The 18,471-nt window shown below is 36.3% G+C and overlaps 1 protein-coding gene across 5 annotated transcripts in view; it reads left to right on the top strand.

Annotated features, from left to right (window-relative positions):
- The window catches only part of CDH18 (cadherin 18), a 1,032,515-nt gene that overhangs the window by 875,476 nt on the left and 138,568 nt on the right, over window positions 1-18,471 (top strand). For 4 of the 5 annotated variants that reach the window (XM_067730423.1, XM_067730422.1, XM_067730426.1 and 1 more), the window contains one exon: window positions 14,274-14,441. The exons of the other annotated variant lie outside the window; for it this stretch is intronic. In XM_067730423.1, coding sequence (XP_067586524.1) covers window positions 14,274-14,441 — 168 coding nt within the window. The remainder of the gene's footprint in view (window positions 1-14,273; window positions 14,442-18,471) is intronic. 5 annotated transcript variants of the gene reach the window in all.

The following is an 18,471-nucleotide window of genomic DNA, read 5'->3' as shown; positions in this document are numbered from 1 at the left end:
GAGGGGCTTGAAATTAGGGAAAGCAAAGTAGGTTCACTGTGAGGTAGACAGAGATGCACGTCTCCTTTAAAGAAGGACTTGCAGTCCAGCATGGGGACTACATTCAGCATCTCACTCCCAGCTGTCAGCTCCTTCAGGATCTATCCCGAGTGCTGATAAACACCTTGCCGAAGCCACGTCATTTCTGGGATAACCCTCATCCAGTGACTGAGTGTGGTGGACACTCAGACAGGCAGTATACCCCAGCTGCATTTGCCAAAACTTCATTAGACCTACATCCCGGACCAATATCCCCCTCTCATCATTCATGCTCCCTCTCCCCTCCCTTCACAGTGGCTCCCTAGTTAATATCCTGCACCTAAATCTCCACCTCAGCAACTATTTCATACTATATATAGACAACTGTTTTTTTGTTTTTTGTTTGTTTATAGAGATTTGGCTTCAAGAATTGCAGAAATTCAGGGACGGTACATTTTTCATTTTTTATATGACAGGTACTATCACATGTGGTATGCAAAGATTACAGAGATGTTTACATTGGTCACAGTGCAGGGAGAGATCTAAGAATCCCTATGCCTGTTCACTTCTACTCATCTACCATTTTATCATCACTGGAGAAACAAAGTAAAAGTTAACATTTTAATGAAACTTTCTATTTGATCTGTCTGATTTTACTGTTTGTTGTTTCACATCTCTATTCATCATAGGCAAGATAATGACTTTTGAATTTTTCTACCATGGATTCGATATTTGATAATTTTTAAATGCAAATTCCTTTTTTGAGCAACATATTAAATTATTCAGTATTCTCAGAAATCAACAGAATGACATATTTATCAGTTTCCAGTCATTCCTTCTCTTTCCGTAGTTGTCTTCAAGGTTTGCTCCTCAGCTCCTTTTTTCTTTCTTAGAAATCCTTTTCTAGAAAAATATTCACATACTGATTAAAAGCCCCACTTGACAAATCATATAAGAATAATCATTTCCAGTTAATCTTTCCAGGTTTAAGGGCTTTCTACTCACTCTCTTCATCAAAGGAACAAAAATCTGTTCATATATTGATGCATCCACCTTCTGTGCCTTGGGTTATCAAATAGTAATGAATCCTATGACATTTTTCTATCACACAGTAAAAAAACACCAGAATTTTACATTTGCATAACTCAACAAGCACTCAAATATTTTGTCAATACTTAACTTAGAATGTAGTACTCTTCTACGTTCTACATTCTGTTATTACCACTTAGCTGCTAGTTAAACAGGGTACCAGATTATTCATTTATGCAATACTTACATCTAGTAAATGCTAAGAATGTTCCCAAGCTACTGTCATTGCTCACTTGAACCTTTGAAGAGTGTGAACAAATAAGGCTTTAACACATGAGTAAACCTCTCTCCCAGGAATGAGACTCTATAAAACTTTCACCTTTTTTGAGCCACTTAATGTTCCTTTTATTTTATGTGACATGCCACTATGCTTGTAAGTAATATTCATAATTAGTTTCCCTATTCACATGATCTTACCATGTTGCCTCTCAGTGATACTGAAGCCACAATGGACACTCATTAGTTAATAACAAATGTATCTATAAATTAATGACTCTCAGACATCTAAAGTTGAATTATTTACTAGTCAAATTTATACTATCAGTATAATCTCTCTCCAAATACTGTCAAACATGTTATTCTCTTATCATTTTTTAAATTTCCAATGGATTATAAGAACTGTCATAGTTAAATGATTGATTTTATGATTTCACTTTTTTTTTCTGTCTTTTTGATTATTTTTTTATATCTTTATTGGAGTATAATTGCTTTACAATTTTGTGTTAGTTTCTGTTATACAACAAAGTGAATCAGCTATAAGTATACGTGTATCCCCATAAACCCATCCTCTTGAGCTTCCCTCCCACACTCCTTATCCCACCCGTCTAGGTGGTCACAAAGCACCGAGCTGATCTCCCTGTGCTATGCAGCTGCTTCCCACTAGCTATCTGGTTTATATTTGGTAGTGTATATATGTCAGTGCTACTCTTTCACTTTGTCCCAGCTTCCCCTTCCCCCACTGTGTCCTCAAGTCCGTTCTCTACATCTGTGTCTTTATTCCTGCCCTGCCACTAGGTTCATCAGTACCGTTTTCTTAGATTCCATATATGTGCGTTAACATACAGTATTTGTTTTTCTCTTTCTGACTTACTTCACTCTGAATGATAGACTCTAGTTTCATCCACTTCATTACAAATAACTCACTTTTGTTCCTTTTTATGGCCGAATAATATTCCATTGTATATATGTACCACATCTTCTTTATCCATTCATCTGTTGATGGACATTTAGGTTGCTTCCGTGTCCTGGCTATTGTAAATAGTGCTGCAATGAACATTGTGGTACATGTATCTTTTTTAATTATGGCTTTCTCAGGGTATATGCCCAGTAGTCAGATTTCTGGGTCATATGGTAGTTCTACTTTTAGTTTTTTAAGGAACCTCCATACTGTTTTCCATAGTGGCTGTATCAATTTACATTCCCACCAATAGCACAAGAGGGTTCCCTTTCTCCACACCCTCTCCAGCATTTATTATTTGTAGGTTTGTGTATTTATTTATTTATTTATTTATTTTTGGCTGTGTTGGGTCGTCCTTGCTGCATGCAGGTTTTCTCTAGTTGCAGCGAGGGGGGCTACTCTTCGTTAGGGTGCACGGGCTTCTCATTGCGGTGGCTTCTCTTGTTGTGGAGCACAGGCTCTAGGCGTGCAGGCTTCAGTAGTTGTGACTCTCGGGCTCTAGAGCACAGGCTCAGTAGTTGTGGTGCATGGGCTTAGTTGCTCTGTGGCATGTGGGATCTTCCTGGGCCAGGGCTTGAACCCGTGTCCCCTGCATTGGCAGGCAGATTCTTACCCACTGCACCACCAGGGAAGTCCCTATTTGTAGGGTTTTTTTTTTTTTTTTTTTTTTGCCGTACGCGGGCCTCGCACTGTTGTGGCCTCTCCTGTTGCGGAGCACAGGCTCTGGACGCACAGGCTCAGCGGCCATGGCTCACGGGTCGAGCCGCTCTGCGGCATGTGGGATCTTCCCGGAGCAGGGCACAAACCCGCGTCCCTGCATTGGCAGGCGGACTCTCAACAACTGCGCCACCAGGGAAGCCCTGTAGGTTTTTTGCCGATGGCCATTCTGACTGGTGTGAGGTGATACCTCATTGATATTTTCACTTTAGACTTATCTTTAAAAGATCAAAGGCAGTAAGAATGTATGAGCATTCTTGAAAGCCTAAAGACAACTTTACCATACTTTTCAATTATATTTGCACTTTTTTATGCCGCTCCTTGAATGTACTACAATCATCCTGGCCCCATTCTAATTCTTATTCTAAGACACTTAATAGTCACTTGAGTTCTACCCAGGTGCCTTCAGGATTCAACCATAAATTACGTGCCAAAGAAAATACAACTCATATTATATGCATACCCTTGAAAACTCAAGGCTAGTTTTATAGATTGGCCACATGAGTTTGTTTAGTACTGCTATTTGCTGTATGTAATGTGTATAACGTGTAGATAATATATGTGCATATATATCCAAAGGTATAGCATGCATATTGTGATATACAGCTTATTGCAAATGGTAATGTCTTCTTAGATTATTAGATTATGATAAAATGCATCGTAAAATAAAATCATTCTCTAAGTGAAAAAATAAAACTTTCCTTGAAAATTCAAAAAGCAGATGACACAATAGGTAAATTGGTATTACAGGAGGAATTGTCAATTTTGATTTACTTACAGGTCTATGTTGTCAACTAGACCATTACTAATAGAACTGGTTGGTCATTTGTATATGTACATTTTATAAAGCAATGTTTTAGTATTTTCCTTATTTAAATGCCTTTAAGTATAGTTGTCTCAAAAACAAATATTCCAAAGTCTTTTGATATAATCATATTAAGTACCATTTCTTAAATAGCATTTGTGATCCAAAAAATCCTATATAAAGCATTTTACCTTTTTAAATTCATTTTAACCATCATATGATAAAAACTAAAGAGAAAAAAAAATAAATCGTAGAAAAAATAAACATAGTAATAGAAAAATATATCAATATTTAAACAAGGAATATCTACATAATAAACTTAGTGTTCCTTTTTTGTGTTTGTATTTTTAGCCCCTAAATTTTTAATAAACCACATGAATAAGCTACTTTGGGAAAATTATACTCGACTACTTCTAGATTTCTAAATTTCTTTCTTATTATTTCATTATTATTTTCCAAGACAATACATTTATATTTAAGTTAGAGTATATCTGGATTCAGTATCTTGTAATAAAATATCTTATCTGATATTATAAATATTTGAAATTACATTTATATATAATCTCTTAATTAAAAATATCATATATAATTTTTTTACTCCCATAGAGTACAAATTACCAGATGATAATAATCTTAATAATTTCAGTGTTTACAGGAAGTTTTATTCCCTGTGTTCATTACACATCAGTTATATGAAGGTCAATTTTATTTTCCCTCTTCTCTTTATCTTCCAAATACTATGTTTACCTGAACTCATGAAATACGTATACATGTACCATAGCTGTAGTACTTTAGACATAGGCTTTTCTGTATAGTATGTGTACATGCACTCCAGCTCAGGAGAGAAGGGTGGGGTGGGAGGAAGAGAAGGAGGGGAAGGAAGGAGAGAGAAAGGGAGCGGGTAAGGAAGAGAGAAGAGAATATAGTATTTAGGGAATACCTAGTCTTAGTTTAATGGTGTTAAGGGTAGATCTAAAATGCCAACCATCATTTATTTCCCTGTGAGGAATATATGTGTGTGTGTTTGTACATATGCGTGTATGTATGTATGTGTGTGTGTGTATATATGTGTGTATGTGTATACATAGGTATATGTATATATGTATGTTTACAAATTTCTATGTGTGTGTCTGTGTGTGTATTCCAAATTTGAATGTCATTGCAAGCTACCCCAACTCAGAGCTTTCAAAACAACAGTGATTTTGGAAGTCAAGAAGTTGAGGAGTTATCTGGGGAATTTCTTTTTTCTTTTTTCTTTTTTTTTCTTTTTGGCTGTGTTTGGTCTTTGTTTCTGTACGAGGGCTTTTTCTAGTTGCGGCAAGCGGGGGTCACTCTTCATCGCGGTGCGCGGGCCTCTCACTATCCCGGCCTCTCTTGTTGCGGAGCACAAGCTCCAGACGTGCAGGCTCAGTAGTTGTGGCTCACGGGCCTAGTTGCTCCGCGGCATGTGGGATCTTCCCAGACCAGGGATCGAACCCGTGTGCCCTGCATTGGCAGGCAGATTCTCAACCACTGCGCCACCAGGGAAGCCCCTGGGGAATTTCTTGATCCATGCGACACTGACTGTGTTACTTGGTAGCACTCAGCTGGCACCTGCACTCATTCAAAGATGAGTTCACTAATATGCCTAGTGCTTCAGTGGGAAGAGCTGGGGAACTGGGCTCAGATGCATCCCTAGCCCCTTCCATCTCATGGCCTCTCTATGCAGTCTCTAGCAGGGTAGTTAGACTACTTATCTCCAGGCTCAGAGTTCATACATACCAAGATAGAAGCTTCCAATCCTCTTAAGTCCAGGGCAGAAATCGTTATACTGTCACTTCTGCTGTACTGTATTGGTCAAAGCAATCATAGGTCAGCCAAAGTTAATGGCCAAAGTTAATTTGATACCCTGCAAAGAGACCATAAATAGATAATGGCCACTTGCAGCAAGCTGAATCTTAGGTTTCTAAGTTTCTCACTCTTTCTCCTGTTGAACAAAAGGCTGAAACCTCATCTTTTGGAGTCAGGTCATTTGGTTACCCATTGTATCCACCGTTTTCCTGACATCTCCTTGATTATCATCAGAACTTTGATTCCAGTGCTACTAGGACACAAACTGGCCAAGAGAAACAGAGATTTCTTCTGATACCATGTTATTAAGATGCAGACATTCTCCCAAAATCTACTTCAGGCTCTTTTGCAGTATTTTCCTCAATTTACTCACAAGGAATCAGAAGCTCAGAAGGTAGTGATTGTGACAGCAGGCTGTGAATTCTAATTGCATGGATTAAATACTGACTGTATGATACCTATCTGTCCTTGGGCACTTTTCTTAACATTTCTGTTCTTGCAATCACTCTTTGATACAAAAAGGGGATAATATGAATAGCATCCATAGTCAGTTGATGTGAGGACTTAGCGTGAGGATTTAGTGATTTAACATAAATATTCCTCATTATGCTTAACAAATATTTAATAACTGTCAGTAGTTCTATCATCATCATTATCATCACCACTGGAATTTCATCACCCAGGTAAGCCTTTTTTGAAGTTTATTATTTATTTTTCTCCCTACAGTGCTGTCTCAGTACACTTTTGCTGACCGGAGTAGTTAAGCTGAAAGCCTGCAAGTCTATAGAATATTTGGCCTTCACAAATGCCCTGGCAAACCTATGACTTTATCAGTGTGGTTATTAAATATATTGACTAGAAAGACTGGTGTTTGGAAGTTGTAGATCACATTGAATCCTTGATAGCAGATATAAACATTAAGCATAATGCTAAAATGAGAAAAATATTGAAATAAAACCTTCTAGGTCAGAAGCATATTTATTGATGCATAAACACAACTACATTCTCTTTGAATCTGTCTGATCTCTGTCTCCAAATCCATAGAGAAGGTAATGCCCATTTTTATAATACTGTTCCTCTTTCCACCTCCTCTTCTCCTCTCTCTATCTCTCTCTCTCTCTCTCTCTCTCTCTCTCTCCTTCCACAAACACACCCCTCCCTGTCTCTCTCTTTCACAATAGTACAAGCCACTCCTACGGGTCTACAAGGTTAAGGACTTCATTACTTGAACTAACGGCACTGTGGCATTCTGATTTTACTGTCAGGAAGTCCTGGGTTATATTTCAGCTTCTGCAAAGTTCTGATCTGGAGAAAGTTATTTAAACTTTGAGCTTTCTCTCTCATGAAGAATATGGAGAAAAAATATGAGCTATATACTTGAAGAGAGTGCCTATACTTCCATGCCTATACCTGAAGAGGTCACAGCCCATACTCAAAACCTGTGAACTCGCCATCCTTTTCTGCTCACCAGAAATAAAACGCTTCACTGTCCATTTTAATGGTAGGAAGAAAAAAATCTAGAGGAGGAAAAATTGAATCTTCCTACTAAATCATAAAGATGTCTACATTCATAAATTTAGGATTGTTAATTCCATGAGTCATAGATTGAAGTTAAGTATGTTTTTTTTTTAATTCTGGGATGCCAGTGTTTCATATATCTTATATTTTTTCTTTAAAAATAAAATATATAGTATAGTGAAAATATAAATAAAATTATGAAGTTTAATCAGTTATCTCTGAAGCTTTAGAGTCTGAAATGTGCTAAATTTATCCATAGAGATAACCATGCATCTGCCCAACCACAGACTGTAACAACTTACCAGTAGTGAAGTATAGTCAGTCTTGACTTTCCACAGGGGTATCAGTGGAGCTATTCAAACTTTCAGTCACTTGAGGAACAAAACCTAGAAATATTCTGAGAGTATTAATGAGTACCTAATGTCTATTATTCTCCTACAGTTGTTTTCCAATGAAGCCAGTGTGGTCGATACAGCCATGCACATTCTATATCCACACCTTTGTTCATGTCAGATCTCCTTTCCATGGATTCTCTACTTCTCCATCTACCTTTCATATCCTACAAACTTGTCATTTTCCCATAAAGTACTCCTTGGTCATGCTCATCCATTTCGATAACTAAAACCTTTCAAGTCTGTGTTTTGTCTTCCATTTAATAAAATCTATTTGCAGTATTACTTAACTTTCCATATTTGCATATTTATTTCCCTGTCTGTAAACACTCTAATCATGACCTTCTAAAGTCATAAGCTCTATCCTATATACCTTTGTATTCCATATTTTAAACAGAGCAGAGACACATTCAATATACATTGGATTGGTGACAAATGAAGAAAAAAGGTTTCTGAAACAGTGGTAATGTTGCATACGTATAGATTCAATGTCTGAATGTTTTTTATTTCAATGTAGACAGGAATTTATGGAAGCCACATTACCTTTACAAAGCTAGTAGGGAAAATTCATAATGTGTAGTTGAATAGAAGTAGCATATAATATACTAAATGTTGAAACAAATAGCAATTTAATATATAACAAAAAATCTGCCAGATACCTAGATCATCACACTTAGGTAGTTGGAAAGATGAATTATTACTGCCAAGATATTAAGTGTCATTGTGTAGAAATTGAAACTTCTAAACATTTATAAACCTCTCAGTGTTCATATTAATTATTTTAAATGAGCAGCTCCTCCAATGAAATATGAGCACCTTGAGGCCAGATATCATATGTTCTCAACTGTAGGTGGATATCTCAAATTGGACTGCTCATGAGAATCACAGAAGGGGCTTGTCAAAAATATTGATTGATGCTGGGCCCACTTCCCCAGATTCTGATACAGTAGGTCTAAAATAGTGCCCTTGGAGTTGCATGATAATTGTCAATTCATGTGATTTTGTTAAGTGGCCCTTATGCCCCATTAGAGAAACACTAGGGCTCCAATACATTTTAATAGACATTACAAAATGACATAATAGACTTTAAATGAATGAATGAACGATTGAACAAATTCAGAGGCAAAACAAGCAATTGAGCCAAAATGAGTATGTGTAGTTAAAACCTGGAAGAAAATTTACCAGTTCCTCTTATAAATGCATATATGTACCTTGAAGGTTTTTGTAGGAATTTGAATGTCATGCTTGTTTATTTGTTTCAAACTTTTAGGGGTTTTATTTTGAAGTCTTCTGTGGTATTATCTAATCAACTAGATTTGTATATTTCCATCTTAAATACTTTTTAGTGGGTAAAGTACAAGAGAAAATTTTGGAGGGTCTATTGCTCTATATGAATATCATCAGTCAGGAAACAAAAACACAAAGTGGGTTAGTGAGTCAGGTTCACTGAGTAATGTTTATGACCACAGACGAGTTTCAATGTTATGAGCCTGTATTGAGCAGAGAGTCATTCCCAGTTACAGGCCCCTACATAGCAACATGATTGGGAAGCAGTAGTCAGAAGGTAATTTGCAAGCAGTGGGGCACATACAATTGTTTAAAAGGAAAGTAATAAGAAACAAAACAAAATGATACAAGGGTAAGGACATCCTGTTGATGCAACCCAGCATCACAGGAGAATAAGAGGAACAATTCCTGTTAAAATTTTTGAAGTAAACATTGCTAGTGAAGATATCAAACATTCAGAATATGCCATTACCAGTTACCTAGCATTTACTGAAAAGAGGAGAGTTTTCTTTGTTTTTAAACAAACAATGCAATAATTTATGGTGATTAATTTAGCTGCTCTGAGTTGTTTTCTTCACAAATTTACTTAATAAAAGGGCCATGTGGTAAGTCCTTATTATGTTTATTTGGAAGACAAAAATAAGTTATATTACAATTACTAGGTCCGTGGGTACATGGCAGAAAAGCCAAACAAGAAACCAAAACATCAATTCTTATTTGGACTGTGTAAATATAGTTTATCCTAGTCTTGTACATGAGTTTAGGCTTCACAATTTTGAAAAATGTATATTACTATTGCATATTGTTTGTTGTCTGTGCACATGTGTATATCCTCATACATGCTTTTATTGACATGACAAGATGGCAATAAAAAGTGAAGAAATGTATGAATACATAATGGCAGAACTTCGTCTTTCTAATTGTGGCTTTTCAAAACATAGTTTGGACCCACTTACACTGAAATCACCTGTAGTAGTTGTTATGGATATTGGGGGAGGTCATCCAGAGGATGTGAATGCCAGTTGACCAGCAAGCTGGACCCAGGCAACCAGAGGATCCACATCCCCTTCTCTGACCTTGGAATGTGCGTTCTGCCCACATTTCCCACAGCGGGAGTTATTTTCAAGGATGCAGTCTTGAGAGAGCAAGGTTTCAGGATACAAGGTTAATATATAAAAGTCAATCTCTTTCCTATATGCCAGCAATGAACAAGTTGACTTTGAGTTAAAAACACAAGATGATTTAGGTTAGCTTCCCCTAAAAGAAATACTTGGGTATAATCTAATAAAAAAGGTATGAAATTGATATAAGGAAAACTACAAAACTCTCATGAAAGAAACAAGAAGTATTATTAAATAAATGGAGATATATTTTATGTCCATGGATAGGTAAAACTCGATATTGTCAGTTCTTCTCAACTTTATCAATGGAATACCAATCAAAATCCCTAAAAGCTATTTTGTAGGCATTGAAAAACTTGTTTTAAAGTTTGTATGTAGAGGCAAAAGACCCAGAATAGCCAACACAATATTAAAGGAGAAGAACAAATTAGGAAGACTGACAGTCCCCTACTTCAAGATTTACTATAAAGCTATAGTAATCAAGGCAGTGTAGTATTGATGAAAGAATAGACAAATATACCAATGGAACAGATTAGAGAGCCCAGAAATTGTTTCTCATGCATGTAGTCAACTGACCTTTGACAAAGAAGTAAATATTATACAATGGAGAAAAATTTGTTATTTCCACAAATGGTGCTGAAACAAATTGACAGCCACATGCCAAAAAAATGACACAGATATTACACTCTTAGCTTAATGTCACTCAAAATGTGTCACAGACCTAAATATAAAACTATAAAATTCCTAGAAGGCAACATGGAAGAAAATCTAGATGACATTAAGTATCTTAGGCTGTGACTTTAGGTATAACATAAAAGTTGTGATTGATGAAAGAAATAATTTATAATATGGATTTCAAAGTAATTAAAAACTTCTAAACTGTGAAAGACACTGTCAAAAAAATGAGAAGACAAGTAATAGCCTGAGAGACAGTATTTGCAAAAGACTTATTAGTAGGGGACTGTTATTTAAAATATGCAAATAACTCTTAAAACTCAACAATAAGAAAACAAATAACCTGATTTTAAAAAATGGACAAAAGACCTTAACATACCTCACCAAAGAAGACATACATATGGACATAAACATATGAACCAATTTTCATCATTATGTGCCATTAAGGAAATGCAAGTTAAAACATCAGTGAGATACCATTATACACATAATACAATGGTGACAGTCTGAACACTGACAACACCAAAACCTGACAAAAATGTGAAGCAACAAAAATTCATTCATTGTTAGTGGGGATGCAAAATGGTACAGCCACTTTGGAAGACAATTTGGCAGTTTCTTACAAAACTAAACAGAGTCCTAACATAAGATCCAGCAATCACACTCCTTGATATTTACATCAAGGAGATGAAAACTTACGTCCACACAAAAACCTGCACACAGATGTTTATAGCAGTTTTATTCATAATCACCAAACCTTGAAAGCTACCAAGACGTCCTTCAGTAGGTGAATGAATAAACAGGCACATCCAAATAGAGAAATATTATTCAGCACTAAAAAGAAATGAGCTATCAAGCCATGGTAAGACATGGAGGATCCTTAAATGCCTTTTACTAATTGAAGAAGCCAATCTGCAAAAAATTGCACACTGTATGAACACAGTTATATGACTTTTTGGAAAAGGCAAAATGTGGAAACAGTAAAAAGATCAGTGGTTGCCAAGGTTGAGGGGAGGGAGGGTGAATAGGTGGAACAGACAGGATTTTTAGGGCAGTTAAATTATTCTGTGCAATACTACAATGATGAATACAAATCATTATACATGTGTCCAAACCCATAGAATGTACAACACTGAGTGATCCCTAATGTAAATTATGTACTTTGAGTGAGAACATGTCAATGTAGGCTCATCACCTGTAACAAATGCATCATTTTAATACAGAATGGTGCTAGCTGGGGAGGCTGTGTGTGTCAGGAGGAAAAGGGTACATGGTAACTGTCTGTACTTTCTTAATTTTACTATGGACCTAAAACTGCTCTAGAAAATAAAGTCTACTTAAGAGGAAAAACTGTGTTACTGTGCATCAGCTGTGTTCTAGACTACCCTACTTACAAGCATCTGGGCCACATGTTTGAATAAGGTTATTGTATACAGGGATCATGTTGCTATGGCAATTTGCCTGAACATTCCCCAATTACCTATGTGCCCTCAGGGGAGGTCATAGCTAATCACATGCAACTGAGCCTTTCTCAAGAGAACCGAGAGTTTAAATGAACCCTTAAACAATCGTTTCTGAGAAAGATGTGTCAATTCTGGATATGCTCTTTTCTTTCCATAAGCAAATTTAGCTGACAAATTTCTTCCCATTTCATGTCAGAGTAGCAGTATTATAAAAGAAGGGAGATAATGGCTATTGCAATGAAATTATTAAAGTCCATGCTGTGAAACAGGGGTTGTGCTAATTCCTCTTCTCTGATCCTCTGAAATGAATAACATTCAAATTGCATAAAAATATCTTTCACTTTTTTAATGACAGATTTTATTTTCACATATGTATATTCTGCAAATATCACTGTAATGATTTCATTGTAAAACATCCTGGACAGTAATCTCATACTTCTGCACATCAGAGGCAAGTCCCATTTCTAGTGTATTCTTTTTAGAATGGCATTTTTTTTCAAACATCAGAGAATATACATTTCTTTCATTAAATATTTTCATAAATTCTTAACTTGTTCCTTTCTGCATCAATTTAATTTTTTCTTATATAATTACCATATGTGATAAAATGTTCTATTTAGTAAGGATGCTTGAGGCTTTTTCATACGCATGAATTAGATGAATCATTTATTATAATATTATTGTAATTTCTTTTGATAAGAATAATTTTCATTCCTATTTAGCTTCAGGAAAGTTCTCCTAAATTCCCTCAATTATATGTTCACAAGTTTTGAAAGTAGGGGGATCTCTTTTCCTGGGGCCTGTGGCTCTCCTCTCAGAGCATTGCATGTGCAATCAATTCAGTGAAAAAAAAAAAAAAGGAAGTGGTTAAGTGTTCTGTATTCAAAACAACTGATTGACTAATCCTTTCCACTTTTAAAAGACTATCTTTTCCACTTGGATATACAAACCCATTTTCTCCTATTATATCAATATATTGTCTGCAAAAGTGTTTGTTAAGCTCTATAGTTGGCAGTCATTATAAATGGCACTATCCCGTGAATTGTGCTGCTAACTAATTAAGTGTGAGTTTGATTGAAGCCATTGGTGTCTTTCTCAAAAGTGACATGATCCAACTATTTTAAATAAAAGTAAAAAGGTGGTTGTTAAATGGTGACCTATGTTTCGAGTAGCAAATATATTTATATTGTACATTTATATGAATATAAAATATCAACACATGTATGCTTATATATTTTTATGCTTATGTTTAATATGGCTCATGTATATGAGGACAATTTTTTATTTTAAGACATATTTGATAGTCCTTGCATAAACTTGACCTGCTAGAAAATGTGTTCCAGTTTCTAAATGTAAGGCTTTATTGACAAATCTAATTTATGTGTGCATGTGTGTGTTTGCCTACACAGAACTACATATGGATATATAATATTTTGTTATATTAATTATAACAAATTAATTAATATAATTAATTAATTAATTAATATAATGAGAAAGTGCATTAATTAATTAATTAGAAAGTGCATTAAGTGTCTTTTTTGGTACTACAAGACAAAGAATGTGACTTTTACATGCAAGTTTTGGAACCAATCTCATCACTTTATTTTGCTTGTGTACTTAGATCTAGTTCTTATTGTAGTTATTTCCTGACAAAAAGTCAGTTTCTTAGTCTTGATAAATGTTAAAATGCCTCCTGCCTGTAATCTTTGTTCAAGTGTCTACACTCCTCCATTGTTTTTCATCATCAAACTTTGACAACCCTGTCAGAAAACTATGTAAATTGTTCTGTAAGGAGGAAAATTAACCTCTGCTCAAAACATCTCAGCTAACACTTGTGAGGAGAATGAGTTGTGAAATATTCAGGCCACCCACAGAAGGAAAGAGCAGGGACTGCAGGGCTGCCCTCTAGAGGCCAGTGACCCCAAGGACCACCAAGAGATGGGTATCTTCATTTGTCTCTAATAGATTGGTTAGGGATGCGTGGTTATAAATAAATATTTCGATGAGACAGTTTTAATAACATTGTCAAGGTACTGTTTGTCTCAGAAGCCTGGTTTTCTCTCAAAAGCATTTCAGTTAAAACTACTTTTCTTAAAAGAAAGAAGAAAAAAGAGAGAGATACCTTGTTGTTTCTCATTTAATGTATAACCCATACTGTTTTGTTTAAAATATGTATTACAGGAGTTATTAGAACTGCCTTACATAATATGGACAGAGAAGCCAGAGAACATTACTCAGTGGTCATTCAAGCCAAAGACATGGCTGGGCAAGTTGGAGGGCTGTCGGGATCCACCACGGTCAACATCACCCTGACAGATGTCAATGACAACCCCCCACGGTTTCCTCAAAGTACGTACCTGTTTCTTCTGATTTGCACTTATCACTATTCATTTATGTAAAACAGATTGAAATACAGTTGACCCTTGAACAACACAGATTTGAGCTATAAGGATCCACTTTTACATGGATTTTTCTCAGTAGTAAGTACTACAGGAATACATGATCAGATCTGTGGTTGGTTGTATCTGCAGACACTGAGGAACCTGGATACAAAGGGCCGACTATAAGTTATACACATTTTTGGACAGCATAGAGGTTGGACGCTCCTAACCTCCATGTTGTTCAAGGGTCAACTATATTTGAACATATAATATCATGTTACTATTATTTAACTGGGAATATTTTGTTTTGTATGGTCTTCCTTTTATACACAAGACTAAAGAAATCACTCCATCTGTGGTCTCCTGAGCCTGGCAGATAATTGTTATTGTGTTAGATATCCATTTCAGTTGGCATCACAGTTAAATACTAAAAATGAGATAGCGGTACTAAAGAATGATATCCTGCATTTGCTGAAGTAGTTATGTGTTACTAAGGAATTCATGGAGATATTCATAATACATTTTGATATGGGCATTCTACTCTTGCAAAATAGTCAAAAATGCACGCTTTGTGACTGAAATTAAAAGAAAAATCCTGCAGGTTAGGAATGAACACTTTTCACATACACACACACACAAACATGCCATCCAACCACAGGGTATGGCTAATATAATAAAGTCTGATCTCAAAGTAGAATATGAACCTTGTGAATACAGAGCACAAACTATCAGGCAATTCAAGGGGAAAGAGTGTCAGTTCTGTGAGCTCAGAATGAAATGGTGTTTGTGACACCCTCAGAAAGGGAAGGAAACATATTTGAGTATTTCTAATGTGGCAGAAACTGTGGATGACATTTTATAGAAAAAACATTAATTATCATAAAGTCCTATAGGGGAGCTGTCCTACTTACACATGCTGTTTAAAAACTGTAACAAAGTAGACAGCGTGGGATGTCAATAAAGACTCTCCACAAGTCAGTATGAAAGGCCGTTCCCAGCCTTATCTCTCAGCATCATTCTCAGTACACTCCATACACGATGGAATACTGCCTGTTTTGAAAATATAACAGTTTGCACATCCTTAAATCAGCCCAGAATTTTCCACACTCACATTCCTTTGTTTAAAAGCCCATTTACAAGTTTCTCTGACCTCTGTTGCAGAATTAGCAGAGAGTTAATTAACTCTCATTTCCTGTTACATAGCACTTTCCCATGAACGTTTATGCTATATTTATTTCCATAGGTGCATATCTCCCCTACTTTGAGTCCCTCTAAGTAAGAATGATGCTTGATTTGTCTTTGTAACCTTAAATATTCAGATCACTGCCCAGCCCTGGATAAATGACTACTAAATGAATGAGTAAATTAGTCGAATTTAAATACTCTGTCAAATTACTATTGTTAAAAGACCATTGTTAAAGAAATTCAGGACTAATTCATAGTTAGGTAAAGCTACTTTAAAATATCGATTCTAAGGATAAGATTATATGACCTGGTTCTTTTATGTGGCTTTTGCCCCATGAAGAAAATATGTTTGAAAGAAAATTATAAATCATAGATAAGTCCACATTATTAAGCCATGAAGTTTAATTAAATTTCAAGGGCTTCCCTGGTGGCGCAGTTGTTGGGAGTCCGCCTGCCGATGCAGGGGACACAGGTTCGTGCCCCGGTCCGGGAAGATCCCACATGTCCTGGAGCGGCTGGGCCCGTGAGCCATGGCCGCTGAGCCTGCATGTCTGGAGCCTGTGCTCCACAACGGGAGAGGCCACAGCAGTGAGAGGCCCACATACCACAAAAAAAAAAAAAAAAAAAAAAAAAAAAAAATTCAAGTAATTTTACAAAATTACAGTGTACTTTTTTTTTTTTTTTTTTTTGGCGGTACGCGGGCCTCTCACTGTTGTGGCGTCTCCCGTTGCGGAGCACAGGCTCCCGACCCGCAGGCTTAGCGATCATGGCTCACGGGCACAGCCGCTCCGCGGCATGTGAGATCTTCCCGGACCGGGGCACGAACCGGTGTCCCCTGCATCAGCAGGCGGACTCTCAACCACTGTGCCACCAGGGAAGCCCTACAGTGTACTTTTGTATTCATTTTATCCCTTATTCCACACAATATACATATACACATATTTCATTATGAGAAAAGTGCTGTTGAACTCAGCTGAATATAAACTTTATTATAACTTACAACACCAACCTTATTTTCAACCTACCTTATTTTCAAATAGATTCTACCACCACTATTTTAAAGATATTAGTATTATAACCCTTATTATAATAGAGTGAAAAACTCAAACTCTACACAGTAGGGGCTCAATAAATGCTTGATCTTGGTACAAATAATATCTCCCATTCTTTCTCTCCCTCCTTCTCTCCCTCAACTGATTTTTAAATAGATAAGTCCATTAAAACTGATTTTAGAAATCAACCGAAAATTGTAATGGTGATGAATATAGAAAAGTATATTCCTAATTTATTTTGATTGATGATAGTTGCTGAAGCATCAGTTCATAGGAAAAAACAATTGTTTTACTTGACAAGGACACAGAATAAACGTACACTCATTGAATTAACTCATTATATCCAATGGGATCTACATGTCTTCCGTCTGTAGCAGTCTGTGCAGAATGACTGACAACTGTCAATCCTGCCACATGCTGAGATGCTCTTAGTGTTTTGAAACAGAGGCAGTACACACCTGGAACCTCACACTCTGATTTGTTTAAAAGATATTTTATTGTGCACTCATATTGCACTAAACACATTGCTGTTTTCAGAATGATTTGGTGTCACCATGACAAGAGTAGCTTGCAGTAAAGTATTCTTTAATTTTCCCACAAGCATTATAACTCACCAAGTGGCTAGATATATAGTCGGAAACTTTGCAAACCGCATGGAGGAAAAAAAAAATGATGTACTATGAGGACTTGCGTTCATGAAGCACCATGAAATGCACCATGAAATCTATATACAGTTCAAATTCTATAAAGATCAGTCATCAAATGGACCCAGTAGTCTAATTGTTTCTCTAAAGATGTTTTTGTTTTGTTTAGCTTACAGTTCTTCTGACTTTTTTTTCCCTTCACTTGAGAGAGCCATGTTTCACCATAACTGACTGACTCTGGTTTAAACATCTGGCACACAAAGCTTTGCAAAATATTCCCTCATAGCATTTTTTACAATGTCTTTCTCTTCCTATCAATTTGCTATAGCCTGTGAAAATCAGCTTGTTACATCTTGTATCTTAATTTAAAGTTATCAGTGTATCTTAATTTAAGGTAAATGGGTTTTGAGTAAGCATTTGAGAGTTACAGGTGAACTAGACTAATAATTTGCTTTACAAAGACTCTCTACACTAGGCAGATGCAAACTCAGTGGCCTGGAATACAAGGCAAACGAAAGTCCAGGTGGAAGAGGGCTGCCAGTGTCAGGGAGGCTATAGGGGAGAACAGAGATTGGATGGTACATGTCCAACTAAGAGGACAGCTACTGCTCAATTCCAGTAATGCCTACATGTGGGCAGGAAGAATTAGGAAAGGGAGCTACTTGTCAGACTCACAGTGAAAGAGGACAAATCAGCCCATCTGTGCCTTGAATCCTTACTCAGAGGACACAAGGGATGCCCAGTTCTTCTTCAGAGACAATATCTCAAGGTGTAAGTTCCTCAATATAAGTTCTATTGAAAGGAATCTATTCTACTTCTTAAGATTCTTGCTATTTCCTTCTCTGGTTTTAACTATGTTATGGTTATTCCATAATTGATTCTCAGACAGATAAAAAGTCACTGAGGTCTATTATTCTGTGTAAAGAAAATGTGCATAAATATCAGTAACTTCCATGAAAGCTCATAAAGCAAACCTTCTATACCCTAAAGGAAGTTGTATTTGAGAATTGTCCTCAAAGAGTAAATAACCAGTCTGGGGGAAACAAGAAGAAGACATGTCAAATAATCATAATCAAAGAGTAGAAATTTGATTGTTTAACAAAACTTCCCCTAAGAA

The sequence above is a fragment of the Pseudorca crassidens genome, chromosome 3, assembly GCF_039906515.1.
Source record: "Pseudorca crassidens isolate mPseCra1 chromosome 3, mPseCra1.hap1, whole genome shotgun sequence".
Lineage (NCBI taxonomy): Eukaryota > Metazoa > Chordata > Mammalia > Artiodactyla > Delphinidae > Pseudorca > Pseudorca crassidens.
Note: the sequence above shows the minus strand (reverse complement) of the source record. Positions and strands in the feature narration are given on the sequence as shown.